Source organism: Chelon labrosus (genome assembly GCF_963514085.1).
Source record: "Chelon labrosus genome assembly, chromosome: 7".
NCBI classification, from domain to species: domain Eukaryota; kingdom Metazoa; phylum Chordata; class Actinopteri; order Mugiliformes; family Mugilidae; genus Chelon; species Chelon labrosus.
The window spans coordinates 7061916-7089644 of record NC_140343.1 but is presented as its reverse complement, the minus strand read 5'-3'; the positions used below and the strand labels follow the sequence as shown (position 1 = coordinate 7089644).

Below are 27729 nucleotides of genomic sequence, written 5' to 3'. Positions count from 1 at the left end.
GGAAAATGCCTGTGTGTCTGCGAGGATACATATGTGTGCCTGATGTGCTGCACCATCAGTTCTACCTGTGTCCATTGGCTTGTACAGTGTGTCCAGCCTTTAAATATGCACTTTGTCTGGTTAGCCAGTGTGTGTGTGTGTGTGTGTGTGTGTGTGTGTGTGTGTGTGCAGCGCCTCACTCTTTTCCGTCTTTTACACTAGTTTCTCTGAGTTGTAAAAGTGTTGCTGTTAAAGTGAACAGGGCTGCAGGGACATATGAAACTGGACTCTGTTAAGTTGTGCACCAGCTGTACAGATATGATTCCCTCTGATTTCTTTGCTGTCCTCTATAACATCAATCAAGTCAGGTTAGTTGCTAAAGGGAGCTAAAAGGAAAGTAAAGTTAAGACACGATCATGATGCGCTCACATCGTGATTGCTTTGTGTTTTGGTTGATTTTTATTTAACAGCAGGAATAAAGTCAAATCATAAATGTAAGCACTTACAAGGTCAAACCACACAAGTGTTAATAAAGCTGAGTTAATGAAATAAATTCTGGCCTCCGCCCTTCCCTTTCCCTGCTGTGATTTGTTTTGAAGGGTGGGGAGCTGCTGAACTTGGGTGGTCCGGCCTTCTCCCTGGATTCAGATGGCAGCCTCTTCATCACCTCCCCTTCTGGAAATGAGACGGGAGAGTTCATCTGCACGGCTACCAACGCTGCCGGCTTTGCTTCCAGGAAGGTCCAGCTCACTGTCTATGGTAAGAACTCACAACCAGCTAAAGGCTGGATAAAGTTAGGGCACAAAAATAAAAGGGTCCAAATGGAGCATATAACGTCAACAAATTATTACTAGATTAATTCTAATGACGGGCAGAACAGTGGCGACTTGGTTAGCACTGATGCCTCAAAACAAGAAGGTCAAAGGTTCGAGTCCATGGGTCGACTGGGGCCTTTCTATGTGGAGTTTGCATGTTCTCCCTGTGTCTGTGTGGGTTCTCTCCGGGTACTCCGGCTTCCTCCCACTGTCCAAAGACATGCTGGTTAGGTTTATTTGTGATTCTAAGTTGGCTATAGGTGTGCATGTGAGTTGTCTGTCTCTCTGTGTTAGCCCTGTGATAGACTGGCGACCTGTACAGGGTGTACCCTGCTTCTTGCCCGATGACCCCCCGCAACCCTTCACAGGAACAAGCGGTTACAGAAGATGAATGAATGAATGAATAATTCTAATGAGTGTAATCACCATGATTATTGCTAAGATGCTTACTAGCCTCTTTCAACTGCCACACTGCAGTTATAGTGATGAAAATAGTTTAGTACATCTTGTCCTTATGTAAAGCCTGTGTCCTCAATGACTGTTGGGGAATTTAATTAATCCCTAAACCAATCTATAGGCCAGTTTTCAAAATGTTTAACTCCCTCAAATCTACAATATTTATGCTCCTTCCACATATAAAATGGATTTGTACATTACCCATCTCTTTGTAGCCAACACTTGGTCGCTAGTGGACGTTCCAGGCTCTGGTTGCCTCGGTAACCCCTCTTATTTCCCACGCTAAATGTTTCAGAGTGAAAAAAAGCAGAACACAAAACTAATATGAAACATTTCCCAGTCTCTTGTGACAACGTCATCCAATTCAAATAGAAACTGACCAGGTGTGTCGAGACATTAAAATGAGGAGAGTTCCAATTTGTATTTGTTCACTTTCAGTATGATGGAGTTTTGTTCCAGTAAAACGGGGTCAGATATGTCCAAAAGCAGCTGAGCTTTTACCAACAATTTATTCTTCTTGATTTTTCTGCCTAGTTCGACCTAGATCCAACGGCGGTGGGGTCGGAGGTTCAGCAGAGCCGACGAGAATGTCGGTGATTGAGGGTCAGGAAGCCGTTTTGCCATGTCAAGTCCACAGTGTCCCACCTCCCACAATCAGCTGGGCCAAAGAGAGGCAGCTCATCTCTCCTTTCTCTCCCAGGTAACTCACGCACTGTACACGCACACAACACTGAGGTTACTTGAATAACATTTGCCCTTCGGATAAATGAACACTTGGCAAATCCTTTTAACTGGCAGTAACCTCAAAGTAAGAGCTAAATTTGTGCTTCTAGAAGATTGAGAGAACATCCATGCCAGCTACATTGCAGTGCTTTGTCTCTGCCAGTGGTTCAGGACCTCAGGATATACAGTAGTTTGTGGTTTTCTAAGATGACTGAGTAATCATACTGTTCCCTGTGATTTGTTGATCTTTCTGTACGCCTGCCACAGGACTCGTAATTATGGTTGATGGTGGATTAGTAAGAGTTACTGAAGTATCTGTTTACAGTAATAACTGAACAAGTCACTGAGTGGAAACAATTAGTCTGTGAGTATTTGGAGGCTTTTAAAGCGTGATTGTCGTCCAAACTTTCACTTTATACTTCAGTATACACCAATCAGCCACAACATTAAAACCACTGACAGCAGAAGTAAATAACATTGACCATCTTGTGACAATACAATGTTCTGCTGGGAAACTTTTGGACCTGGCATTCATTCATGTGGACGTTCCTTAGACATGTACCACCCACCTAGACCAGACCAGGCACCCCCACCCCATAGCAATGACACTCCCTGATGTCAGCAGCCATCCCCAGCAGACACACACACGAAAACGCTTTAGGAACAACTAATAAAAACATGAAGAACAGCACAAGGTGTTGACCTGGCCTCCAAATTCATTAGATCCCAAACTGATCAAGTATCTGTGAGATGATCCACAGAGGCCCCTCCCCTCAACCCAAAGACCCAAAGGCCCCCCACTCAGAAGGCCCATGTCCATTCTGAGTTACAACCGCTTTGGAGACACAAGGGAGACCTATACAATGGATACACAATGGACCTACACAATTAGGAAGGTGGTCATAATATTATGAGTGAGCGGTGTATTTATTATTGTATTATAACATTGTTTGTTCTTGTTCCTCCAAGGCATAACCTGCTGCCCTCTGGATCTATGAAGATCTTGGAGACCAGAGTGTCAGACAGTGGACTTTATGTGTGCGTTGCCTCCAATATTGCTGGTAACCTGACACAGTCCGTTGAGCTGAGTGTTTTGGGTAAGTGTCAAAGATCCCCACTTATGTGATTTTCATTTTTAAATCTCAGACGGTCAAAACGTCTACTTCAATACTCCCAGTCACTTGAATAAAAGGTGCAGCTCAGACATACTGGCAGTGATTACATAGTTTACAAAACACAGTCACCATAGTAACGTCTGGGCCGAAATTCCTGTGTGATAAATAACATGAAGGACCAGATGAGGCAAAAAAAAAAGGCTCACTAAATCTTAACATCTGTCATCTCTCTCTTGCAGTGCCCCCTAGTATTCAAGCTGGCCCCAGGGTGATGAAGGTACAGGTTGGTCACCCCGTAGAGCTACCCTGCGTGGTGAGAGGGGTCCCAGAGCCGACACTCACTTGGAGCAAGGATGGTAAAATGTACCAGGTATCGCCCGACGGCAGCCTGGCTCTTGGAAACGTGGGACTGGATGATGAAGGAACTTACACGTGCACAGCCACTAACGCTGCAGGCAGAGACGAGACTCGAGTTCAGCTTCTAGTTCAAGGTTGGATGTCATCACATCTGTGTGTATGCAACACAGTTTTTAAGGGAAGCTGTTCTGTGGAGTAAATTTTTAGCAGTTTGGATTTTCTTGGATTGTGACATGAGACAAAGAGGGCAAAAAAAAAATATTGTGCAGTTAAGGTCAAGTCAGCCAGAAATTAAACCAGGAACTTGGCCACTGAATTTAAGAGTATCTTCCCCCTTCTGAGGTGCACCAGAAACTATTATTGTATATATTTTGCAATGTGTATTGTCTGTTAATTATGTGTGCTTACATATTTTCAGTGCCCCCTGTTGTTGAGGTATTGGAGCCCCCATTCAACAGTCCGCTACAGGAGAGAGTTGCAAACCAGCGTATCGCGTTCCCCTGCCCTGCCAAAGGTACTGCACTGTTTCCTCCTGACTTACAGTATTACGATTATTTGCAGTCTGATTTGGAGTACTAATGGTTTGAGTTTTCTTTACTTGTGTTCCTTTCTTTGTCCCCTACTCTAGGTCTTCCTAAGCCAGTGATTCGTTGGTTGCGTAACGGCCAGGAGCTGACCGGCAACGAGCCTGGTGTGTCCATCCTAGAGGACGGCACGCTGCTAATTCTGGCCTCTGTGTCACCGCTGGACAATGGAGAGTACGTCTGTGCCGCTGTCAATGATGCTGGATCCACCGAGAGAAAGTACCAGCTCAAAGTTAATGGTGATGGACCTTTTTTATTAAAGGCTGTTACATACTCCGCGAGAAGCAAGAAATTTGTTCTCGCAGCTTGTACTCGACACATCAACTGGGCAGAATGTTTTTCTCGTGTGGTGTCCGGTTTCTGTTTTGTGAATAGTCAGAAATTGGAAGTGGGTGTGGTCAATGCGGAGAGCGGAGATGCTAGCGGCTAGCAGAAATGCTCTGTGAGCTCCCAGATGCTAATATTCGCAGTGTGACCGCTACTCTCTCCTGGGTAGAGATCAGCATACCTTGTTTTGGGTGCATGCTGAATGAACGGCGTGATCCAACGGACACTGATATCCCTAAATAATAAGAAAAGTGCCTCTTGTCATCCTTCTCCCGCATCTCCCACAATGCTTCGCGCATGTGGTGTATTCTTCAGTGGGAGCCAGAACAAATTTCTCTCTTCTTGCAGAGTATGTAACAAGCTTAAGCTAGCTGATGCTAACATATCAGTGCACCTCTACGTTATGTAGCTTATTCACAACCTTTGACCCCTCCACAGTTCCCCCAGATTTCCGTGACAGTGAAACACCTGGCAACATCTCAGTGGTCCTGAGTCAGCCCACCAACTTGGTGTGTGACGTCACAGGAAGTCCGACCCCGGTCATCACCTGGTACAAAGATGGAACTCCTGTAAGTCAAATCCCGCCCGATAAGCCGCTAAAACTCATTTTATTTTTCTATTTTTAGCAAATGTTTCATCTGTTAAAGGTAAATACATGCAGCCTTATAATTTTGCACAACCTGTACTTACCTTGTGCTTTGGAGAGTCCTCTAATGAATGTTTTACATGCATAAAAATAATGAGAAGTCATAAAGACCTTTCCTTTCATTCATTAATGAAAGCACTCGTAAAGACTTGATGGGCTCTGATTACAGGGCAAGTTTAAATCAGAGCCACACACTGATTTAAGGTTTGTGTTTACTCTGCGAGTTTGTGTGTTTAACAAAAAGCCAGACCACTCCTCGAAATAACAGAATAATTATGATAAACCGAAGCGCATTAGTATACACTTTGCTGAAACATCCCAGTTTGTTGGCTGCTCTTCGTTCCCTTGGCTCTCTTATTGTTTTTCCTGCCGGGAATAGATTGGGAAAATCAGATTGTGTACTTAAATCTGCTAATTATGAGTAATCATAATCAAGATACTCTGCTCTCTGAACGTTTCAACAACAACTTTGCCTCATTTGTGGACTTTTTACATTATATTCCTCAGCTGAATAAATCTTTGTCTGCGGACCACGGTTGTTTTTCACTTCTGCATGAACTGTAAGCTGCAGCTTTCTTAGTTTAGATCCTGTCATCATGATGTGATGATAGCATCAGCATTTCTTAAACTTCTAGTCATGTCGTTGTTTTTGTGTTCGATTTAATTTGCTTATCTTGACAGGTAGTCGCCAGTAACAGCGTCCAGATTCTCGATACGGGAAGAACCCTGAGACTGCTCAAGGCAGAAACGGCAGACGCAGGAAGCTACAGCTGTAAAGCCATCAACATTGCAGGCAGCACGGAGAAAGACTTTTTTTTAGACGTGCTGGGTGAGTGAAGACGATGGGTGGTTTGATTGTTTTCATGTTTGCATGCTCTGCTTACTTTTTTAGGATTTAAATTTTTGTCCTCACTTACTTCTTCCAGTAATTATTTATTTTATCATTATATTTCCATTTCAATATTTTACCACCCTTTACAGGACAAGTGGTTACAGAAGATGAAGATGAATATTTTACCATGTTGACGTTTCTTGTGCATGAATCCCTAATAGTATTTTTTATTTGAAGTGTCTTATTATCAGCTGTGTAAATTTGGGCCGTACAAATATAGCTTAATTTGTTAATAGATCTATGACACCTCTGCTAACTTGTATGTTCTGTGCTTCAGTCCCACCAACGATTGAAGGGTCAGACTCTCCTCGTGACGTCTCAGCCGTTCTCAAACAAGACGTCACTCTTGAGTGCAAGGTGCACGGAATACCCTTTCCCACAATCCAGTGGTACAAGGACAGGAAGTAAGTGAAACTAAAGGGAAACACTGAACCAAACATTCTTCATTTAGTAATTCCCGTCCTCCTTCTCATTCTCATCCTTTCTAGGCTGGTGTTTCTCGGCGATCCCAATCTGGAGGTCACCAACAGGGGTCAGGTTTTGAGGATTAAGAGTGCTCGCCTTGGAGACCAGGCACGCTACCAGTGTAGTGTCATGAATACAGCTGGAAAACAGTCAAAGGACTTTAACCTTAGTGTCTATGGTGAGTGTCTATTTGGGCAAATCTAAAGCCGTTAGGGTATTGCATGCAACGCGTGCTCTTTTTAGTTTAAAATGCTCCTTGTTCTTCTCTCTCAGTGCCCCCCTCCATCAAAGGAGGTAACCTAACCACAGAGGTGACTGCGCTACTGGACACATTGGTAACACTGGAGTGTGAGGCACGGGGGGTGCCCCTCCCCACCATCACCTGGTACCGAAAAGGGGAGGCCATCCTGTCCAACCGCCAGGCTCAGTACGTAGAGCGAGGCCATTACCTGAAGATCCCCCGGGCGCAGGCGTCCGACGCCGGTCAGTACACCTGCAAGGTGACCAGTGTGGCCGGGAGCGCTGAGAAGCCCTATGAGCTGGACGTCTACCGTAAGAGAGTCATTTTATTTTCATTGCACTTTGTGATTTAGAAAATCAAGAACACATTTTGACATTAAACCGATTTTTTCCTATTTATCAGAAATGAGAAACTCTTGGAGCTTAATGCTCTCATTGTCTGTGCTTGCAACCCTTCTGGTATATGTTGTTTAGCTCTGAAGGTTATTATTGTTTTAATCTGAGCTTGAAGGCATATGGGCTAACTCACAATACATAAAGGCATTTGTAGCAGTGAAGAATAATTTCTAGCAGCTGTGGAAATGTGGCAAAAAATGAGAATGAGAGCATAAACATGGACTCAGATACATAATTAAGTTCAAGCTTTTTTTTTTTTTTACATGTTCTCAGATGAAAGTTGAGAGTATTGGACATTACATGCAATATCAGTCAAGCAGAAAAGCCCACCAAGTTTCAACTGTTGTTTTCTTCTTATTCTTTTATACGTCTTTTCCCCCTAGTGCCTCCTACCATTGCAGGGGGAGATGACTGGCCCACTGAGAGAAAAGTGGTTCTCAGTAAACCTCTGGTCCTGGAGTGCAAGGCAGGGGGACACCCTCCGCCCTCTCTCACCTGGCTGAAGGACGGAGTCCCGGTGCGTGACGGGGAAAGTGTCCGTGTGCTCGAGCAGGGGAAGAAAATAGAGATCCTCTCAGCCACTGTCTCAGACTCCGGACGGTACATCTGCGTGGCCACCAGCATCGCCGGGGAGAAGGAGGTCAAATACGACGTCAAGGTTTTAGGTACAAATAAGTGATAATACAGTCAGACGGTTATGTTGTTAGACAGCTTCAAAATAACAAGACTAGAGGGGAAAACAAGAGGCTATCCCTGTGGGTAGTGTTTTTTTAAAAAAAGAAGTTGGCTTGCTTATCTAAAACAAAGGCAGCTGGAGTTGTTTTCATGAACTGGTTTCACTATCCTCTTCAGAAGCCGCTTGGATGGTGGTGAAACATCAACAAGAAAACTCAAACAAGTCTGGTTGCCTCACAGCACCTTCACAGACATGTTGGCTGACATTCAAGATGCAGCAGTTATTATTCTAAAGCCTTTGACCTGGCATTGCATATGACCAGCAATTAGATCATGACCACTGCTCACAAAGACCTCCAGTTTAAGCATATACCGATCAGGCATAACATTATGACCATGTCCTAATATTGTGTAGGTCTCCCTTGTGCCTCCAAAACAGTTGTGACTCATCAGAGAATGGACATGGACCTTCTGAGGGTGTCCTGTGGTGTCTGGAGACAGGATTTTGGTAGTGGGGGGTCTTTGGGTCCTATGGGTTGAGGGGATGGGCCTCTGTGGATCATTTCGCAGATACTCGATCTGCGAAATGATGTTCTTAGTGGGGGCCTTTGGGTCCAATAGATTGAGGGGAGGGATGACTGCTGCCATCAAGGAGTGTCATTGCTATGGGGTGGGGGTGCCTGGTCTGGTCTAGGTGGGTGCTACATGTCTAAGTAACATCCACATGAATGAATGCCAGGTCCAAAAGTTTCCCAGCGGAACATTGAATTGTCACAAGATGACCAGTAATATTTACTTCTCCTGTCAGTGGTTTTAATGTTATGCCTGATCGATGTAAGATTTAATCACATCAATAAATCAGTGGCAGTGAAACAACTGTGCTTTTTTATGCACAAAACAAGTGACACTGTCGCTGCGATATTTCAAACACACAGAGGTTGAGGGAATCGTCTTCCTCAGTCCTCTGAACAGCTGAGAAAAGATTGTGCCGTTGTCGGCAGGATTCGAACCTGCGCGGGGAGACCCCAATGGATTTCTAGTCCATCGCCTTAACCACTCGGCCACGACAACACATTTCTACGGCAGCTGATGCTGTTACTTTCGGCTGAAGCTGTTCCATGCTGCTATCTACAGCATGTTTGCATTCCACATGGGAAACCAAACACCTGCCACTTCACTGTGGCTTTGCACCAGACTCGCATATAAACCTGACAAGTACTTCTAACCTTATTCAAAGACAGCACCAACCCTCACCAATATTGATCTGAGGGAGATTTCTTTTTAACTTGCAGTTCCTCCGTTCATCGATGGAGCCGATGTTGTGACAGACAGCACAGTTATAATCAACAGCCCTTTGGAGCTGGAGTGTCATGCCACTGGGACACCTACACCTGTTATCACGTACGACCTTTGTCTAATGCACATAAGAGACATAAATGATGATGTGTGCCAGCACTAATTCGTGGTAATAACTTTCCCTTTCCAGGTGGTATAAGGATGGAAAACCAGTAAGACAGGGTGAAGGGTTGCGTGTTGCGGCCAGCGGGCGACGATTGATTGTTTCCCGCGCTCAGGTGTCTGACACTGCTCGGTTTCAGTGTGTAGCCACGAATGAGGCAGGAGACCATGAAAGGGACTTCAATGTAGTTGTCCAAGGTATAAAAATAATATTAATCTAAATGCTTATACATGAAATGAACAATCCTTTTTGCACATGTTCTAAATGTAATTTACGTAACCTGTACCTAAATGCAAGCTTCAGGACAACTCCTGCTTTGGGTAAATAACACTCTCTGCCTTTCTGTAATTTCCCTTTTTCCTCATTTGCAGTTGTAAAGTATTTTTTTTATTGTTATTATTTATTTAGTATGTTTATAAGTCTATCTTCTGAACCTCTCTAGTACCTCCATCCATTCGTACCACGGGGCCTGCTGAACGTTCAGTGGTTCTCCACAAGTCCATCAGTCTGGAGTGCATCTCCAGCGGCATCCCACCCCCCAGCATCACCTGGCTTAAAGATGGCCGACCGGTTGACACAACAAAGGAGCACCTCAAGGTTTGCTCCCTGATTAGTTTATATTGCATATTTGACTTTACTGATTTAGAAATTACGAATCACCAAAGTATGCACATCTTCATACATGCCTGCAGACGTTTGCCTCTGACACTGAAGAGTGTGTTCAACAGTTATAATTTCATGTAATGGAAAATGGAAATCATAAATTGGTGATGATTATCGACCTTTGTTCTGTGCTGTATCTGTTGCACCTCTGAGACGAACAGCAAGGCAAACGTTCATCTGCAACTCAAGCCTACCGTCCTTGTGAAATGGTAGCGCAACAACTTTTCTTCCTCTTAAAATAATACAGCAAAGATGGATAAAGCTTTTAACGCTGCACTTACCAAAATAAAAATTATAAAGTGAATTAATTTAACTTCCATAACCGAGGATCAGACCACCAAGGCCCCCACCTTGGTCTGCTCCCCAATCCGCATTGCATAAGACCCTTCGTGCTCTTCCTGTGGGTGGTGGGCCCACAGGGAGGTAAGCCCATGTTTCCAGCTTGGGCTGGGCCCGGGCCAGAACCCCATTGGCGAAGGTCCAGCCACCAGACGCTCACTCACGAACCCCAGGCCTGGCTCCAGGGTGGGGCCCCAGTAACCATCTGGGCTTTGGGTTAGGGTTAGGGTTAGGGCTTTGGGTATGACCAAAACAACGAGATCGTGAATACAAGCATCCGAAATGAGTTTCCTTCGCAGTGTGGCCGGGCTCAGCCTTAGAGATAGGGTAAGGAGCTCAGAGTAGAACCCAGCGTCAGTTGAGGTGACTAGGGCATCTGGTAAGGATGCCTCCCGAACGCCTCACGGGAGAGGTGTTTTGGGCATGTCCCACTGGAAGGAAGCCCCGGGGCAAACCCAGGACATGATGGAGGAATTATGTCTCTCGTCTGGCCTGGGAATGGCTGGGGATTCCTCCGCAGGAGTTGGTGGAAGTGGCTGGGTAGAGAGCAGTGTGGACTTCCCCGCTGAGGCTGCTGTCCCCGCGACCCGGTCCCGGATAAGCGAGAAGACGGACGGGCATTAATTTAACTGGTCACATTAAAGTCATAAAATAAATAGTAAACATAGAATAATAGTATTACTGCGCTTCAACAAGTAGAAATAGTTGCTGCATTTAAGCCTGAAACAGTGACTTGGTAGCTGCAGCGTGATGTTTCTGTTACTGAATCACAAACCGACAACTTCTTCTGATCTGTCGAACGAAACTGAAAAGTCTGAATTCTCCGTGTTTGTATTTAAATCCACCGCAGCTGGAGTCAGCGGGAAGAACACTAACAATCGCAGAGGCAAGACTGGAGGATTCTGGGAGATACACCTGTCTCGCCACCAATGCAGCTGGTGAAGCTCAGAAGAACATCAGACTCAGTGTCCATGGTAACGTACAGATACACAAAGCGCTCTCTCTGCTCGTGTGTCCCTGGTTTCTGTCACGCATCTTCCTCCTCTCCTCCTTCTGTTGTCGAGAGACTAGGCGGAGACATCATCTAATAAATTGTTCTTCTTGTGTGTAATACTCAGAGCCTCCCAGTATTCCAAAATCTGGAGAGATCATCAACGAGACCATCCTGTCAGGCTTTCCCACTGAGCTTGAGTGCAAGGCCACAGGGAGCCCGTTACCTGGTAAGACATCCCACAAACGTCCCCCCCTCTGTCTCGCTGTGCTCACTCACAGCCTTTTCTTATCTTTGCTCAGTAAAGGAAGAGCAGAAAATTGATCACAGATGAATATCTCCAGGCAGACACAGGCAGTTCTTCCGACTCTCTTTCTTTCTAGTTGGATGAACGGTGTGATGTACAAGTTCTATACGGATAAACACTTAAATTCCAGTGCAATTAAACACTTTTATGTGATGTTTTTGCAGTTTTAGCAGTCGTTGCTTTCCATTCGGTATTGTATTATAGCTACGTCTAACTGTCAGTGTTCTAGCTTTAGTTTTTCAGCTGTTTTGCATTTTTAATTAAATATTCCTGTTTACAAAGTACCAGAATTAGTGAAGTTAAAGAAAAGCTTTTAGTTTCTGACGATTTTTAAACTTTTATTTTAATAGTTCTGTTGCTTTATATAAACCCTTTTGAATTACCTCTGTGCCCCCAGCGATCACTTGGTACAAAGATGGCCGACCTCTGACCAGTGCGGCTGGTGTGACGATGCTGAAACGCGGCCAGGTGCTGGAGGTCGAACGGGCACAGCTGTCTGACGCCGGCATGTACAGATGTGTAGCCGTCAACCTGGCTGGAGTCGCTGAGATATCTTACAGCTTGCAGGTGTTTGGTGGGTAACTTTTTCATTGGTCAGTGAAAATGTCCAGAGTGAGAATGAGTTCCATGGCTGACTGATTCACAAAATTTGTCTTGACTGTGTGGTGTATTTCTTACAGTTCCTCCGGTCATCTCCAGCCGCGGTGGTACAGTAACGGTCGTGGTGAACGAGGCCGCCAGACTGGCATGCGAGGCCACTGGTGTTCCCCTGCCCAGTCTCACGTGGCTTAAAGACGGCAGCCCTGTGGCAAGCGTTTCACATGGCATACAGGTGCCCACGAAGTCATTTAATTAAATAATCAACTTTGATGTGCTTCAGTTAAAAAAAGAGAACATAGATACACTCATACATTACATATATTACTTGTATAGGCCATCGTAGGTTTGTCAGTATGTTGAAATTTTGAATTGCTGCATATTCCTGCGGGTTTACAGAACATGTGCAAGAAGTTAATGATATTATTCTGCAGATTTTAGTTTTTTTTCTACTGTGTGTTTGTGTGTGCTGAGTGCTGTGCTACTGTCTCCCTCTCAGGTGTTGTCTGGGGGCAGAGTGTTGTCTCTCAACAGTGCACAGGTCAGCGATACAGGCAGATACACCTGCGTGGCTGTCAACGCCGGTGGAGAGCAACAAAGAGAGTACGACCTGAGGGTCTATGGTGAGAAACAACCTTGTCAGATGCTAAATTACGTTAAATACATGTACTGTATATTTGGAACCATATTGTTCTTTAACACCATACACTGATCCAGCATAACATTATGATCACCTTCCTAATATGTGTAGGTCTCCCTTGTGCCTCCAAAACAGTTGTGACTCATCAGAGAATGGACATGGGCCTTCTGAGGGTGTCCTGTGGTGTCTGGAGACAGGATTTTGTTAGTGGGGGGTCTTTGGGTCCTATGGGTTGAGGGGATGGGCCTCTGTGGATCATTTCGCAGATACTCGATCAGTTTGGGATCGAGTGAATTTAGAGGCCAGGTCAATACCTTGAGTTGTTCGTAAAGCGTTTTTGTGTGTGTGTCTGTGTCAGGCTGCATCCTGCTGGGGAGGGCTGCTGCCATCAAGGAGTGTCATTGCTATGGGGTGGGGGTGCCTGGTCTGGTCTAGGCGGGTGCTACATGTCTAATTAACATCCACACGAATGAATGCCAGGTCCAAAAGTTTCCCAGCAGAACACTGAATTGTCACAAGACGGTCAATGTTTTTCACTTCTCGTGTCAGTAGTCTTAATGTTGTGGCTGATCTCTGTATACATAGTAAAAATAGTCTTTCTTGTGTCAAAGTAATTTCTTGTCTGGTACTGATCTCTCTCCGTAGGCCAAATCCCTCTTGTTCTTGCCTCTGATATCATTTCCTTCGCCCACTCTTTGTTTTCCAAAATAATGATTATGTCTCGCTGTTGTATGTCTTTCAGCAGAGCACCAGATTGAACTTGAAACATAAAATACTCAAACAATACCTGACAAAAGCTTTGACCATAACATGTGCACAGGAAGTACGGTTTGACCGAGTTTAGCATTCCAGTAAACCCTGTCACTTCCCTGCAGAGAGCTGAGTTTGATTGGAAATCGGTTGTTATACAGGTCTAACCAAAGCTAAAGTCGCTGAGGCAACAGAAGACAAGTTGTTTACACGCATGCAATTGTAAAGTCTGTGCTTGAGTGTGTCTGTTTGGCGCAGAATGCAAACATCCCCTTGACGCGTGATCAAAAAGAGCTTGTCCACACAAATAAAGGCAGATTTCTTGGGGTAATTGCTACCATTCTTTAGCAGCTTCCTGTGTCTGGCCAAATGCGGAGCTGAGGGCCTGTTTCTGTCCTTCCCAGATGACTCGAGCTCTGTCTGTCCAGTGACCGTAACGTGAGGGAAATTGGCCGGCAGTTATTTTCTAGAACAGGCCAGATTCAATAAAAAAACGAAAGAAAACACAAAAGAACCAAGAAGATCCATGATGTTAAGTAATTTTGTTGCAGTGGCTTAGACGCAAAGGTGTGTCTAGGCCTTGATTTTAATAAAACTGGTGGTAAATATCAATGTCTTCTTCTTTTTTTTGTCCCAACTCATTATGCTTCTGGGAAACATGGCCACTTTTAATGCCACAAACAAATGCTTAATAGCGTTGTCACTGCTCAAGATGGAATTAGTGCCTAAAGAGCACCAGATGCCCAACAGAGCAGAGCGCATGCCTCTCAGGAAACAATTATTCTCTTCATTCATGAGTTAACCGCAAGAGTCTGCAGCACTTAGCATGACGTAATGGGCGAACCTTGACATAGACGAAGAGCAAAGAAGACTTTTGTGTGTCCCTCATCCTGCTGGGGATTATTCTGATTGTCTTTGTGTCCGCCACAGTGCCGCCTAACATCAGAGGCGAGGAGGTGAATGCGACAGTGATGCTCGGCCGTCCCGTGGAGCTGCACTGCCAGAGCGATGCGATCCCTCCACCTACCCTCTCCTGGCGCAGAGATGGCCGCCCACTGTTCAGGAAGCCTGGTCTGACTGTCTCAGCTGATGGTAGTCTCCTTAAGGTACAGTTTATTAGAAATTATACAACAAGGTATACGTACTTGTTTCTTAGATTGTTCTTATTAGTTTATTTCTTTGATTGTCTTTAAAGGTAATATATTTGCATATCATTAAAGAAATCCCAATATTTGTCTGCTGTTTAATTTGCTAGGTTGATAGTGCCCAGGTGCAGGATTCAGGCAGGTATACCTGTGAGGCCACCAATGTTGCTGGAAAAACAGAGAAAAACTATAACCTAAATGTCTGGGGTGAGTTGATTTGTCTATTGTCTGCCCTATTTCCTGCTTAAACTGAGCTTAAAATCAGTGTTTAAATTAGTTTTACATCCACTTTATCTGTGTCAAGTCTAAACAATTGTTTTTATCTCGTATTGTCACAAATATCCCTCTGGAACTGTACGACTATTCTTCTTTAAAGTGACTTGAGTGCCTCCTTTTGGTGTCCTGCTGCTATTACAGTTTCCCCCAGTATCCGCGGCTCAGAAGAAGCGTCCCCTCTGACGGTGGTCGAAGGAAGTCTCATCACTCTGGTGTGCGAGTCCAGTGGCATACCTCCTCCCAGCCTTACGTGGAGGAAGGACGGTAGGTGCATGTGTGTTTGTAAGAGACACAGAAACACAAAGTGAGGAACAAGATCAAAGACGCTCCACTCCCCTGCTTGTTGGAATTATACAAGCAGCGCTGTGTCCATAAAGCAATCTGCATCATTACAGGCTCACATCATCCCTCCCATCACATCTTCTCCCTGCTGTCCTCAGGGAGAAGGTACACAAGCATCAGCTGTAGGACATCCAGGAATCTGTCAGGCTGATCAGTCAATCTCTAAACTTACACCCTCACACACAAATCATCTGTTCAAGGCAACATGGACAATATTTCACGGCCGGCACTTTACCTATGTACTTCCCTTAGAGTAGATAGTGTATGTTGTATGGCATTTTGTGATCTTAGTTTACTCATTTTTGTCTCTATCTTGTTTATTTCTTTTCAAAGTTCTAGATTTTTAACTTATTTTGTTGACTTGCACTGTCTGTCACATCTGGGAAACAGTATTTTGTTCTTCTCTGGGTACGCAGGTACTCGGTGAAAAATGGCAATAAATAAATCTTGAATCTTGAAGATCACCTAAATTGTGTGCTGTTCCAGGTTCCGAACTCAAGTCAGACCAGCGGCTCAGGGTTTTGTCAGGAGGTCGTCAGCTGCAGATTTCCAGTGCCGAGAGGATGGACACGGCCTCTTACACCTGCACAGCAACCAGCGCGGCCGGCACCACGTCCAAGGAGTACAGCCTGCAGGTTTATGGTACATATGCACATCTTCCTTTGCAGAAAGCGGTGTGTTTCGTATGTCGTGTGTACATTAAAGTAAAGAAGAAGCAACAGTCGACAAAAATAAGTGCTAGAGGTCGACTGCTAACAGAAAAACCAACATATAGCGTGAGTGAAATCAGTAAATGACTTTTTGTTTCATAAAAATTACTAAAACCTTATGGAAACAACACCTCACACTGTAATTTTCACTGTGACTGACTGTATGACACAGAGCTACAATACATTACATACATAACGTGCTATGTGTTCTCAGCAGCTCTTAATCGACACTCAACTCACCTGCTTTTCTCACTTCAGTTCGCCCTTCCATCAGACGCAGCGAAGGCGACACCGATGACGTTACTGTGACAAAGGGAGGGGACGTGACCCTGCAGTGCGCTGCAGAGGGCGTGCCGCGACCCGCCGTCACGTGGCTGAAGGATGGACGGCCCATCACAGGTCAGCACGGAGCCAAAGTCTTGAATGAGGGGAGGCTGTTGCAGATCAAAGACGCTAAGGTGTCGGACACGGGACGCTACACCTGCATCGCTGTTAACGTGGCGGGACAGGCTGACAGCAAGCATGACATCAGTGTACACGGTATGGATTAGCGTTTTTTATTTTCTAATCATCCTGGTTCGGTTAAGAGAATCTGTGTTAAATAATCTTTCCCTCATTCCCTCTTGTGTTGTTCAGTTCCACCTACTATCATTGGTCAGGTGCAGTTTGCAGAAAACGTGAGCGTTGTAGTGAAGAACCCAGTGGCTCTGAGCTGTGAGGCGTCCGGCATCCCTCTTCCTGTCATCTCCTGGCTGAAGGATGGTCGACCGATCAAGACCACCAGTTCAGTGCGCGTCCTCTCAGGTCAGATCCCGTTTGATTGTCTTGGCACTCTCTGGACGATGTGAAGGAGTTTGTTTTTTAAATTATTACTATCCGTAGCTGTATGTCATGTCAGACGTCTTTAAAGATCCGTGTTTTCTTAGCGTCCCTCTCTCAAGTGGAAGCAAGCCGCCAAGAATATGAATGATGGTTAACATTTTCAAAAGAGCATCTTGAACTGTTTTTCTCTCCAGCTAAGCTTCAGAGGCCAAGCAGTCGCAATTCATCCCGAGTAATAAGTCGTAATAGGATCATTGCAACTGGGGCCAAACCCAGCAAAAACGATGTCTGTGAAAGAAGAAGACAAACAGAAGCAATTGCTTTAAATAGTGTTTAAACCAATTCATCAAGATGTCTTGGGTGCTCCCAAATGAAACTGTGGTCCCTGAACTTTAGCTTGCTGCCTGAATTGCCTTTGCAGAGCCAACCAATTCTTAAATATTATTTAGAAAAGTCTCACAAGACAACGTGCTGAAAGAGAAGGAAATTAATGCGGCCAAAGGCTCCAATTAAAGTGCATGATGAAAATAAATTCAATGCGCTGCAGATTTTGTATTGTGTCAGAATTTATCACTTGTTTCTCGGGAGATTCTCATGAACCCTGCTAAGGCAAAACCATTTTTAGACGGATCCAATTACTCTTAATCGCCTTTAACTGGTTTGCAAATATTTGAACAGCTGTCAGCTTAAAGCGTTTCTCCTAATTGAACCAATTGTAATTTGAGTGGCAATTTTCTTTCAACAAACTTAAAATGCTTGTGTTTTCTGGAAAGAAGGATGGAATCCATTCCATCGTGGCAATAGATAAATGACAGTATTTGACCTGTTTAACCTGTTTAACCTGCAGGCGGCCGCAGCCTACGTCTTATGCACGTTGCTGTGGAGGATGCTGGGAGGTACACCTGTATTGTTTCAAACAGCGCCGGAGAAGAGAGGAAGAACTTTGACCTTGATATCCTCGGTACAATTTTTTTTATTATGGTCTTATTAATGTCAATATAGATAACTCCAAATTTTGCATTATTAATAAGTTCATGGTTGTGTTCAAAAGATAGAGACAATGAACAGTGAGAAAAATGTAATTAATTCAATTGACAGTTCCTCCAAGCATTGTGGGGGAGGGAACTGTGTTGGACACGAAAGTAAAGGAGAAACACAACATCACTCTCACCTGTGAGGCTTCAGGTAAATCATCTGCAAATGCAAATTGTTGCTGTAACTTTAATGTAGATAACAGTAAAACAAATAGTCTTTATAATTTTCTCTTGTTATTTTGCAGGCAATCCTGTGCCAGACATTAAATGGCTGAAGGATGGGCAGCTGCTGGCACCTGACAGGCGTCACCAAGTTTTGTCCCACGGACGCTTTCTCCAAATCTCCGAGGCCCGAGTTGCAGACACAGGCAGGTACAGCTGTCTGGCATCTAACAGCGCAGGAGACCGCAGCCGGCATTTCAACCTCAACGTCCTGGGTACGAGCACAACTCTTCCCCGTCAGCTTAACAATGTTTAAATAATGAATCAAGGGATTTAATTTGACTGCTTTGTGTTCCTGTTCCTTTCTTGACCAGTTTCACCCACCATCGTTGGGTCGGGCCCTGACATTTCTGCAGAGGAGGTCACAGTAACCCTGAGCAGCCCCACCTCACTGGTGTGTGAAGTCCAGTCTTACCCTCCTGCTCTGATCACCTGGCTCAAGGATGGCACTCCGTTTGAATCCAGTCGCAACGTCAGAGTCCTTCCAGGTCTGAGATGACAAATGTACAGAAAAGAACCTATATAAAAACTTATGCTAGAATAGTGTGGTAGAAGTTTGACCCTTGTTTTTACAGGCGGGCGAACACTGCAGATTCTCAACGCTAAAGAAGGGGATGCTGGGAGGTATACCTGTGTGGCCACTAACGAGGCTGGAGAGACTCTGAAGCACTATGAGGTCAAGGTTTATGGTGAGACTCCTGCACCTTTGATAACATGAAATATTCCCTAGACAAGAAAAGGTACACTGATCAGGCATAACATTATGACCACCTTCCTAATATTGTGTAGGTCTTCCTTGTGCCTCCAAAACAGTTGTGACTCATCAGAGAATGGACATGGGTCTTCTGAGGGTGTCCTGTGGTGTCTGGCAACAGAATGTTGTTATCCTGCAGGGGATGGCTGCTGCTATCAAGGAGTGTCATTGCTATGGGGTGGGGGTGCCTGGTCTGGTCTAGGTGGGTGCTACAACATCCACACGAGGTTTCCCAGCAGAATATTGTATTGTCACAAGATGGTTAATGTTATTTACTTCTTCTGTTAGTGGTTGTAATGTTGTGGCTGATCGTGTAAGATTTAGCCGAGTTAAAATAAAACAAGAAAAAGAAAAGACAGAAAAGGCTGTAAATCATGTTATGAGCCCACTCCACTAGTAAGAGCCAGGATATTTATCTGTGTCTTAGCACTTTCAATAAATCAGCGGCAGTGGAAACAAGTGACATTGTCGCTGCGATATTTCAAACACACAGAGGTTGAGGGAATCGTGTTCCTCAGTCCTCTGAACAGCTAAGAAAACATTGTGCCGTTGTCGGCAGGATTCGAACCTGCGCGGGGAGACCCCAATGGATTTCTAGTCCATCGCCTTAACCACTCGGCCACGACAACACATTTCTATGGTCGCTGATGCTGTTACTTTCGGCTGAAGCTGTTGCTATCTACAGCATGTTTGCATTCCACATGGGAAACCCGACACCTGCCACTTCGCTGTGGCTTTGCATACGAGACTCACATATAAACTTGACAAGTACTTGTAACCTTATTCAAAGACAACACCAACCCTCACCAATATTAAATTTGTGCAGTTTCCATGTTTTTTTTTTTTTTTTTTTTTAGTTGTTCCTAAAGCGTTTCTGTGTGTGCCTGTGTCAGGCTGCATCCTGCTGGGGATGGCTGCTGCCATCAAGGAGTGTCATTGCTATGGGGTGGGGGTGCCTGGTCTGGTCTAGGTGGGTGCTACATGTCTAAGTGACACCCACATGAATGAATGAATGCCAGGTCCAAAAGTTTCCCAGCAGAACACTGAATTGTCACAAGATGGTCAATGTTATTTACTTCTCCTGTCATTGGTCATAATGTTGTGGCCGATCGGTGTATGTCCAAGAAGTGCTTGTAAACATAGCTAAATATGTCAGTGGTCTAACTTTAAATGTGTTTTATGACAGTGCCTCCACAGATCAATAAGAATGACATACCTGGGGAAGGACTGGTCCCTAAAGAGGTCAAGATCAAGGTCAACAGCACGCTGACCCTGGAGTGTGTAGCTCAGGCCTTTCCTACCCCGGCACTGCAGTGGTATAAGGATGGACAGGTAGCAGATCAGAATGTCAAGCTTATTTTTACATTAAGCTTCTTGGGAAACATTTCTACATTAAGATTTCTTGGGAAAAAAAAAATAATATTTTCATTCTGATGCATCTTCTCCACAGATCCTGCAGACAGACGACCATGTGTCCATCACAGCCAATGGACGCATTGTTCAGATCAAGCATGCTCAGGTGTCAGACACTGGCCGCTACACCTGCGTGGCCACTAACATAGCTGGAGAGGATGAGAAGGACTTTGATGTAAATATACAAGGTGAACTGGGTTGACTGATGCTGATGTGTTAACTGAGATGATTATTAATAACCGCAGTCAGTACGCAGAGACTGAACTGCAGACTTCATTTTGTTTCCACTACACTATGAAAAGTGTCACATATGCTCAAAGTAGGGTTTTAATATTGTTTTTGTATATTTCCCTCGATTCAGTTCCACCTAATTTCAATAAGCCTGGCGGTGCTGGTGACGCCACGTCTACCCCGGGCTTTGGAGGTGATGCTCGAGACGTGATTCTTAACAATCCCATCTCTCTGTACTGCGAGACCAACGCCGTCCCCCCTCCGACACTGACATGGTACAAAGATGGACAGCTGTTGACCTCTAACGACAAAGTTCTGATCCTGCCAGGTGAGACAAAAACAGAAAGACGGCGAGAAAACAAGAAATATATAGAGAGAGAGAGTGAGGTGATACCGATCTTCCACTTTTATTCTCAGGTGGACGAGTGTTGCAGATTCCCAGGGCCCAGGTTGAGGACTCAGGCAGATATACATGTGTAGCAGTGAATGAAGCAGGAGAAGACTCCATCCAGTATGACGTTAGAGTGTTATGTGAGTACACACGTCATCAGTCGGTTTAACAGAGCTGAGGGAAGCGAAGCTGTTTCTCATTGCGTCTATCTACCTTGCAACAGTACCTCCGATCATACGGGGAACAGACAGCGACTTGCCCGATGAAGTCACAGTCCTGGTCAACAAAACTACTCAACTGGATTGTCATGTGGATGGAAACCCCGCCCCCAAGATCACCTGGTTTAAGGACAACCGGCCGATCGGCTCGTATGGTCCACATAGAATCCTCTCCAATGGGCGAGCACTTCAGGTAACGACAAGGAAACAGGGAAAGGTTAAACAGGCCGTGACGTTTGACGTGCATCTAAACCGGGTTAATTTAATTATAACCCATTAATTGCCTTTAAAACCAACAGATCACGTGCAGGAAGCTCAAATCTTGCAGATGAAACAACTGATGAGTTAGAAAGTAGCAAGTTTAAGGTCAAATATATGATTGATATTAGGATTTTTAAGCATCTTATAGAGTTAACTGCAATTAATGCAATTTTTTAGAACAGGTTGACTGTTAACAAGCAGTTACAGAAAATGAATGAATGAATGAATGAATGAATGAATGTTTTTTTCAGATAATTACATTACTAACTTCAACATAACATTTAATTTAAACATTGCTAAACTGTTTGTCAATCTATTTCTAGTGAAACGTCGTAGTGCAGTCTGTGTTCTTGCTTTATATATACTGTATTTTTTCCTCCGCTCCATCAGGTGCTGACTGCTCAGGTGTCTGACACTGGACGCTATGTGTGTGTGGCTGACAATGTGGCTGGAAGTGCAGAAAAATCCTTCAATCTCAACGTTCACGGTGAGTTACAGGAAGTTAGTCTGCATTATTGCCTCTTTTTAAGCAGAGAAGTTAACGAGGGATTAATAAAACTCTTTTCTTCCTCTCAGTGCCTCCCACCATCATCGGCCTGAGTTTTGAGAACGTGACAGTGGTGGTGAACAACTTTGTGTCTCTCTCCTGTGAAGCCACTGGTTTCCCTCCTCCCACACTGAGCTGGTTAAACGACAGGGGCCCCATTCAGGCCAACACCAATGCACTCATCATGCCAGGTAATATACACACTTATACTGTACAGTCTGTCATAACAAAGAACATTAAGGTTCTTTGGGAGGTGTAGGAGTACCCAGAGAGAACCCACGCACACACAGGGAGGACATGCAAACTCCACACAGAAAGGCCCCAGTCTGCCAATAGTTCTGGGTTTGAATACCCAGAACCTTCTTGCTGTGAGGCATCAGTGCTAACCACCACACCGTAAAACAACACAAGATAAATAACCGAAGCCAAATGATGTGTGTCTGTGTCCATTTCAGGAGGTCGTACATTACAGATTCTGAAAGCAAAAGTATCTGACGGGGGAAAGTACACGTGTGTGGCCATGAACGCAGCAGGAGAGGCTTATAAACAAATCTACCTCACTGTTTTTGGTGAGTCCTAAACCGTGCAGTTTGCATCGCACACCACGCTCCTGACTTTGGCCTCGACGTACATCATAAACTGAAGGTAAACCCTCTCTCCTCTGCCCGCAGTCCCTCCCAGTATCCGAGACAACAGCGGGGACTCTCCTGTGGTGGTGAATGTGCTTGTCGGTAAATCGGTAACTCTGGAGTGTGAATCCAACGCCGTCCCTCCTCCCACCATCACCTGGTACAAGAACGGCCGAATGGTGACAGAATCTGCCAACCTGCGTATTCTGGCCGCAGGACGGATCCTTCAGATTAAAGGCTCAGAGGTGACAGATGAATAGATACTTTTATCTTTTCTTCCCTTGCAAAAATTAAAAAGCTGAATAGCTGCATTGTTTTTAATGTTTTAGTTTAATGTGTTGTGTTGCTGCCTCAGGTGTCCGATACAGGACAGTATGTTTGCATGGCCACCAATATTGCTGGACAAGTGGACAAGAACTTCCACTTGAACATCTACGGTAAAATATTCTAAATATGAAATGATTTACAAATTGGAAAACGGAGCGTTCAGAGCAATATTTCACACTTGCATATACTCTCCCTCTGTTTCCTCAGTGCCTCCCAGTATCGATGGCCAAGCAGAGGAGACCGTCATGGAAACCATAAGTAACCCAGTTACTTTTGCCTGTGACGCTACTGGAATCCCTCCACCCAGTCTCACATGGCTGAAAAATGGACGTCCCATAGGTAAGCATGTGCAGGTTTGACTGACAAACCACAAAAAGTTGTTTTATGATCTGTTAATGTAATTCTGTGAGAAGGGATTTAGTATTCATTTGCAGTCAAAATACAGTTCTTTCATTATGCTTTATTAATAACAAACCTATGGACTTCATAGAGAATTCAGAGTCTCTGGAGATGCACATCTTCTCGGGAGGCAGCAAACTACAGATCGCACGGTCACAGCTTTCAGACAGCGGCACTTACACGTGTGTGGCCTCCAATTTGGAGGGCCAAGCGCAAAAGGCCTACCACCTCACCATTCAAGGTACTTGCACACCTTTACATTTGAGCCACTGTACAAAAATGCTGCCTCTTTTCTAGGAGATTCTTTGCATAGACAGAAATTTTACAGCTTCTAAGTATATAAGCTTAGAATAGTACGGTATTTTGTATTTTAATTTAGTTGATGAGCCTTGATGAGTTTCTCATATTAATGTAGGTATGTCTAAAGTGGACTGGAGCTAACACCTGTAATTCTGGTTTAGTCCCTCCCAGTATCTCTGGATCAGAGATGCCCGGTGAGATGGGAGTCCTGCTCAATGAAAGCATCCAGCTGGTCTGTCGAGCACAAGGAACCCCAACGCCAACCATCCAGTGGCTGAAGGATGGGGAAGCCATCAACAGTACGAGAAATAAAGGGATCAGGTAGAGTAATGTGTGCTGCCAATAACTGACAGCATGCCAATGCAGATATCCATGGGAAATATTTCATATTGAGCCACAGATGATTAAATCTACCATATTTATTAAAATCAAGGTTCAGAGAAAATATTAGAAAGGGACAAAAATACAATTTGTCTGACACCAGCAGCCCACAGAAAAATCTGGATTAAAGAACAATCATGTGAGACTTTAATAGTACTTTACAGTGTAAGTTTGTCAAAGGGATCAATAAAGTTGCCTATCTATCTATCTAAGTGCATACCTTGTACACTTGATGAGAGATGTTCGCTGTCTGTCCGTTCTGTATGTCCAGGATCAGTCCAGACGGCAGCAGACTTACTGTGATCCGAGCAGACACCACAGACAGCGGCAAGTACACCTGTGTGGCCACCAACGCTGCAGGAGAAGAGGACAGGATATTTAATCTGAATGTGTATGGTGGGTGTAATTCATTTTTATTAAATCATCATCATTCACCGTTTGTTGTGATGTCACTGACCTTACTCTCTATCCACTCTCCCAGTGCCTCCGGTGATCGATGGCGACACTGACACTGTGGAGGAGCTGAGTGCAGTTCTGGACAGCTCTGTCAATATTGAATGCGTTGCCACGGGCTCTCCTCTGCCTCAGCTTAACTGGCTGAGGAACGGCCTGCCTCTGCCAGTCTCCTCCCACATACGACTCCTTTCTGCTGGACAGGTGCTCCGGTAGGTCAGTGGACAGGGTGCAGAAAGAGGAGGGTGATGTTTTTGCGAAAGAGTTTCCTCTTTTGAATGTGAATATACACGATCAGGCATAACATTGGACATGAACTTTATGATGTCCAGATTGTACTAAGAAAGGACTGATGAAGAACATGTTTTAAAACTGTAACTTGGCTAGAGATGAAATGCACACCTATCAGGCATAACATTATGACCACCTTCCTAATATTGCGTAGGTCCCCCCTTGTGCCTCCAAAACAGTTGTGACTTGTCAGTGACTTGTTAGTTGTTCCTAAAGACTTTTTGTGTGCTGCCATCAAGGAGTGTCATTGCTATGGGGTGTGGGTGCCTGGTCTGGTCTAGGTGGGTAGTACATGTCTAAGTAACATCCACATGAATGAATGCCAGGTCCAAAAGTTTCCCAGAAGAACATTGTATTGTCACAAGATGGTCAATGTTATTTACTTCACTTGTCAGTAGTCATAATGTTATGCCTGATCTGTGGAACTTCACCCATAACGTCACTTTGATAATAGTGACATTATGATGTCTTAGGACAGAAATAGTTTTGGGAAAAATAAATATGTGGTTGAATATTGTCCACCTTTAGTGAAAGACAGTATATCAGGATATTTATACATTCTTTCTTTTAATCTGTCAGGATTACACGGATCCAGGTGTCTGACGGTGGAAGCTATACATGTGTTGCTTCAAACAGAGCGGGAGTGGACAACAGACATTATAACCTACAGGTGCAGGGTGAGTCTGCATAATCAACAGCATATTTTTGCAGAAAAGGATGTTCATGTTTGTTTGTATCTTTCTTAATGTGGCTAATGATTGTTAAATGATCCTCCTCAGTCCCTCCTGGTCTGGATGGAGCAGGGAGCACAGAAGATGTGACAGTAGTCAGAGGCAGCTTGGCTTCTCTCCTGTGTGTTGCGGATGGGACCCCAACACCCACTGTCTCCTGGATTAAAGATGGAGTCACTTTAATCCCTGACCGCCATGTCGTTCTCCTCAACCTGAATACCACTTTACAGATTAGCCAGACCCAGGTCAACGACACAGGACGCTACACCTGCATGGCTAACAACACCGCTGGCCAAGCTAGCCGCCACTTCAACCTGAAAGTTCTGGGTGAGTGAAAGTAGATTAATGCCTTTGATTCAACGTTTGATTTATGAATGAACGAGAAAGGAAACCTTGTTATTTTTTTCTTTGTCAGACCCTCCACACATCAAGAGCTCCGACGTACCAGCAGAAGTATCTGTGGTGGTTAATAATGTCCTGGAGCTCCAGTGTGAAGCCACAGGTATCCCTACACCCTCTCTGACCTGGCTGAAGGATGGACGGCCGCTCCCACAGACAGACAGCTTGCGTATCCTGCGGGGAGGAGAGGTGCTCCGTGTGGCCTCGGCACAAGTCAGTGTGTTTCACATTATACTATAAAACACAATATTATTTTGTGAATGTGATTTTTTTTTTTATTGTTATTACCCTTGCTCACACTTTTTCCAAACTCAGCTGGAGGACACAGGCAGATATAGCTGCTTAGCCAACAGTCCAGCAGGAGATGATGACAAAGAGTTCCTGGTTCGAGTGCATGGTGAGTAACATAGTGGCAGTAACCTCTACTCTGCAGGTAATAGATTTCATTACATTAAATGCGTGCATGGGAAAGACTCCTGTAACTGTAGCTTCCTCTGGTCTATACCTCTCTAAGTTCCTCCTAACATCGTGGGTGAGAGCACACCTCAGGATGTGTCAGTGCTAAAGAACAGACAGGTGACTCTGGAGTGCAAGTCAGATGCTGTTCCACCTCCAACTCTTACCTGGTTCAAAGATGGCCAACCTCTGCAGGTCGGAAATCAAACATACGCCTGCAACACACAATACAAATATTACTAGCATAAACACAAATGATTTTTGTTTCCCCTTTTGTGCAGGCCTCTGCTCGTGTGCGTATTCTGTCTGGTGGTCGCTACTTACAGATCAACATGGCAGAGCTCAGTGATAGAGCTCAGTACACCTGTGAGGCGAGTAACATCGCTGGCAAGACCACCCGACAGTTTAACCTGGCTGTAAATGGTACAGTTGTATTATTTAGATCTAAATACATACACCTACTAGAGATCTAAAGAAGCAAAATGTGCTATAGATATCATTTCATTTTAAAAAACAGTTTGTTTAACCCGTAGTGGCCCCGACTATAAAGGAAGGCTCCCAGACTGTGTCAGTGCACATCAACCAGCCAGCTGTGCTTGAATGTATAGTCAGTGGAGTACCACCACCTCGGGTCACCTGGAGGAAACATGGTGCAATATTGTCAGGAAACAACCCCAGGTAAAGCACAACACCAATATCCTTATACAACTGTTTCATATTGCCAGATTCAGTATTTCACTCAGCTTGTGAACGTGTGTGCAGGTACACATTTGCAGAAGATGGGTCCTTACACATCCAGTCAGCTCAGGTGATTGACACTGGTCGCTACCTGTGTATGGCAACAAATCAGGCTGGTACTCAACGCAAGAGAGTGGATCTGCAGGTGTACGGTGGGTGGTGAAATATGTATAAATGTTATACAAAACAAGGGTCACGCAACTATTTTATGTTTATGATCCCTGCTCTTCTACTTTTAGTGCCTCCTTCCATTGCTGACAGCCGCACCAATGTGACGGTCATAGTCAATGTTCAGACCACCTTGTCGTGCGAGGCCACCGGCATACCTAAACCCACTGTGAGCTGGACGAAAAACGGACGAACCATCAATACTGACCAGAACCAGAATATGTACAGGTTGATCCAGGTTTTTTCCCTCTCTTTCCTAATTAAGATATTTAAAATGTATTCAAGAAAGTTTATACAGTGCTTTTCTTTTACCTAGATTACCTACATTGGTTGAGCAATTATTTAGTGTTAATTTTCAATAATATATAATCTCATCCATTGTCTATATGTGTTTTCACTAATAAAAACCAAGCCTTAATTGATGCAAATAAGGTTATTGATTGACAGGTTGTGAGAAAAATGGATGGAGGGATGAGGATGGTAGGGTTGATGGGTATGGGATGAAAAGGGGTAGAGGGTATGGGATGAGAAGGGATCGAGGGGATGGGGTGAAAGGGGTTGCATAGATGGGATGAAAAGGGGCAGAGGGGATGGGATGAAAAGGGATGAAAGGGGTTCAGGGGATGGGATGAATAGGATCGAGGGGATGGGATGAAAAAGGCCGACGGTATGGGA

The 27729-nt window shown here is 44.6% G+C and overlaps 1 protein-coding gene across 1 annotated transcript in view; it reads left to right on the top strand.

The window, feature by feature from the left end:
* Nucleotides 1–27729, top strand: part of hmcn1 (hemicentin 1) — a gene marked incomplete at its 5' end in the record, with an annotated part of 79527 nt that overhangs the window by 38054 nt on the left and 13744 nt on the right. The window contains 55 exons of the mRNA XM_084548089.1: nt 579–738; nt 1785–1950; nt 2943–3070; nt 3328–3579; nt 3864–3959; nt 4074–4268; nt 4795–4925; nt 5684–5831; nt 6172–6298; nt 6383–6537; nt 6633–6911; nt 7379–7660; nt 8963–9071; nt 9157–9326; nt 9572–9726; nt 10982–11105; nt 11250–11351; nt 11827–12003; nt 12110–12261; nt 12526–12649; nt 14347–14522; nt 14672–14768; nt 14979–15101; nt 15666–15821; nt 16148–16429; nt 16526–16693; nt 17559–17672; nt 17810–17896; nt 17991–18182; nt 18282–18455; nt 18543–18656; nt 19908–20053; nt 20172–20322; nt 20496–20693; nt 20783–20896; nt 20980–21167; nt 21626–21722; nt 21812–21973; nt 22238–22351; nt 22454–22656; nt 22767–22848; nt 22946–23077; nt 23229–23378; nt 23599–23758; nt 24090–24214; nt 24300–24483; nt 25142–25239; nt 25342–25620; nt 25709–25905; nt 26008–26089; nt 26207–26343; nt 26430–26571; nt 26682–26826; nt 26911–27038; nt 27126–27282. Coding sequence (XP_084404215.1) covers nt 579–738; nt 1785–1950; nt 2943–3070; nt 3328–3579; nt 3864–3959; nt 4074–4268; nt 4795–4925; nt 5684–5831; nt 6172–6298; nt 6383–6537; nt 6633–6911; nt 7379–7660; nt 8963–9071; nt 9157–9326; nt 9572–9726; nt 10982–11105; nt 11250–11351; nt 11827–12003; nt 12110–12261; nt 12526–12649; nt 14347–14522; nt 14672–14768; nt 14979–15101; nt 15666–15821; nt 16148–16429; nt 16526–16693; nt 17559–17672; nt 17810–17896; nt 17991–18182; nt 18282–18455; nt 18543–18656; nt 19908–20053; nt 20172–20322; nt 20496–20693; nt 20783–20896; nt 20980–21167; nt 21626–21722; nt 21812–21973; nt 22238–22351; nt 22454–22656; nt 22767–22848; nt 22946–23077; nt 23229–23378; nt 23599–23758; nt 24090–24214; nt 24300–24483; nt 25142–25239; nt 25342–25620; nt 25709–25905; nt 26008–26089; nt 26207–26343; nt 26430–26571; nt 26682–26826; nt 26911–27038; nt 27126–27282 — 8486 coding nt within the window. The remainder of the gene's footprint in view (nt 1–578; nt 739–1784; nt 1951–2942; nt 3071–3327; nt 3580–3863; nt 3960–4073; nt 4269–4794; nt 4926–5683; nt 5832–6171; nt 6299–6382; nt 6538–6632; nt 6912–7378; nt 7661–8962; nt 9072–9156; nt 9327–9571; nt 9727–10981; nt 11106–11249; nt 11352–11826; nt 12004–12109; nt 12262–12525; nt 12650–14346; nt 14523–14671; nt 14769–14978; nt 15102–15665; nt 15822–16147; nt 16430–16525; nt 16694–17558; nt 17673–17809; nt 17897–17990; nt 18183–18281; nt 18456–18542; nt 18657–19907; nt 20054–20171; nt 20323–20495; nt 20694–20782; nt 20897–20979; nt 21168–21625; nt 21723–21811; nt 21974–22237; nt 22352–22453; nt 22657–22766; nt 22849–22945; nt 23078–23228; nt 23379–23598; nt 23759–24089; nt 24215–24299; nt 24484–25141; nt 25240–25341; nt 25621–25708; nt 25906–26007; nt 26090–26206; nt 26344–26429; nt 26572–26681; nt 26827–26910; nt 27039–27125; nt 27283–27729) is intronic.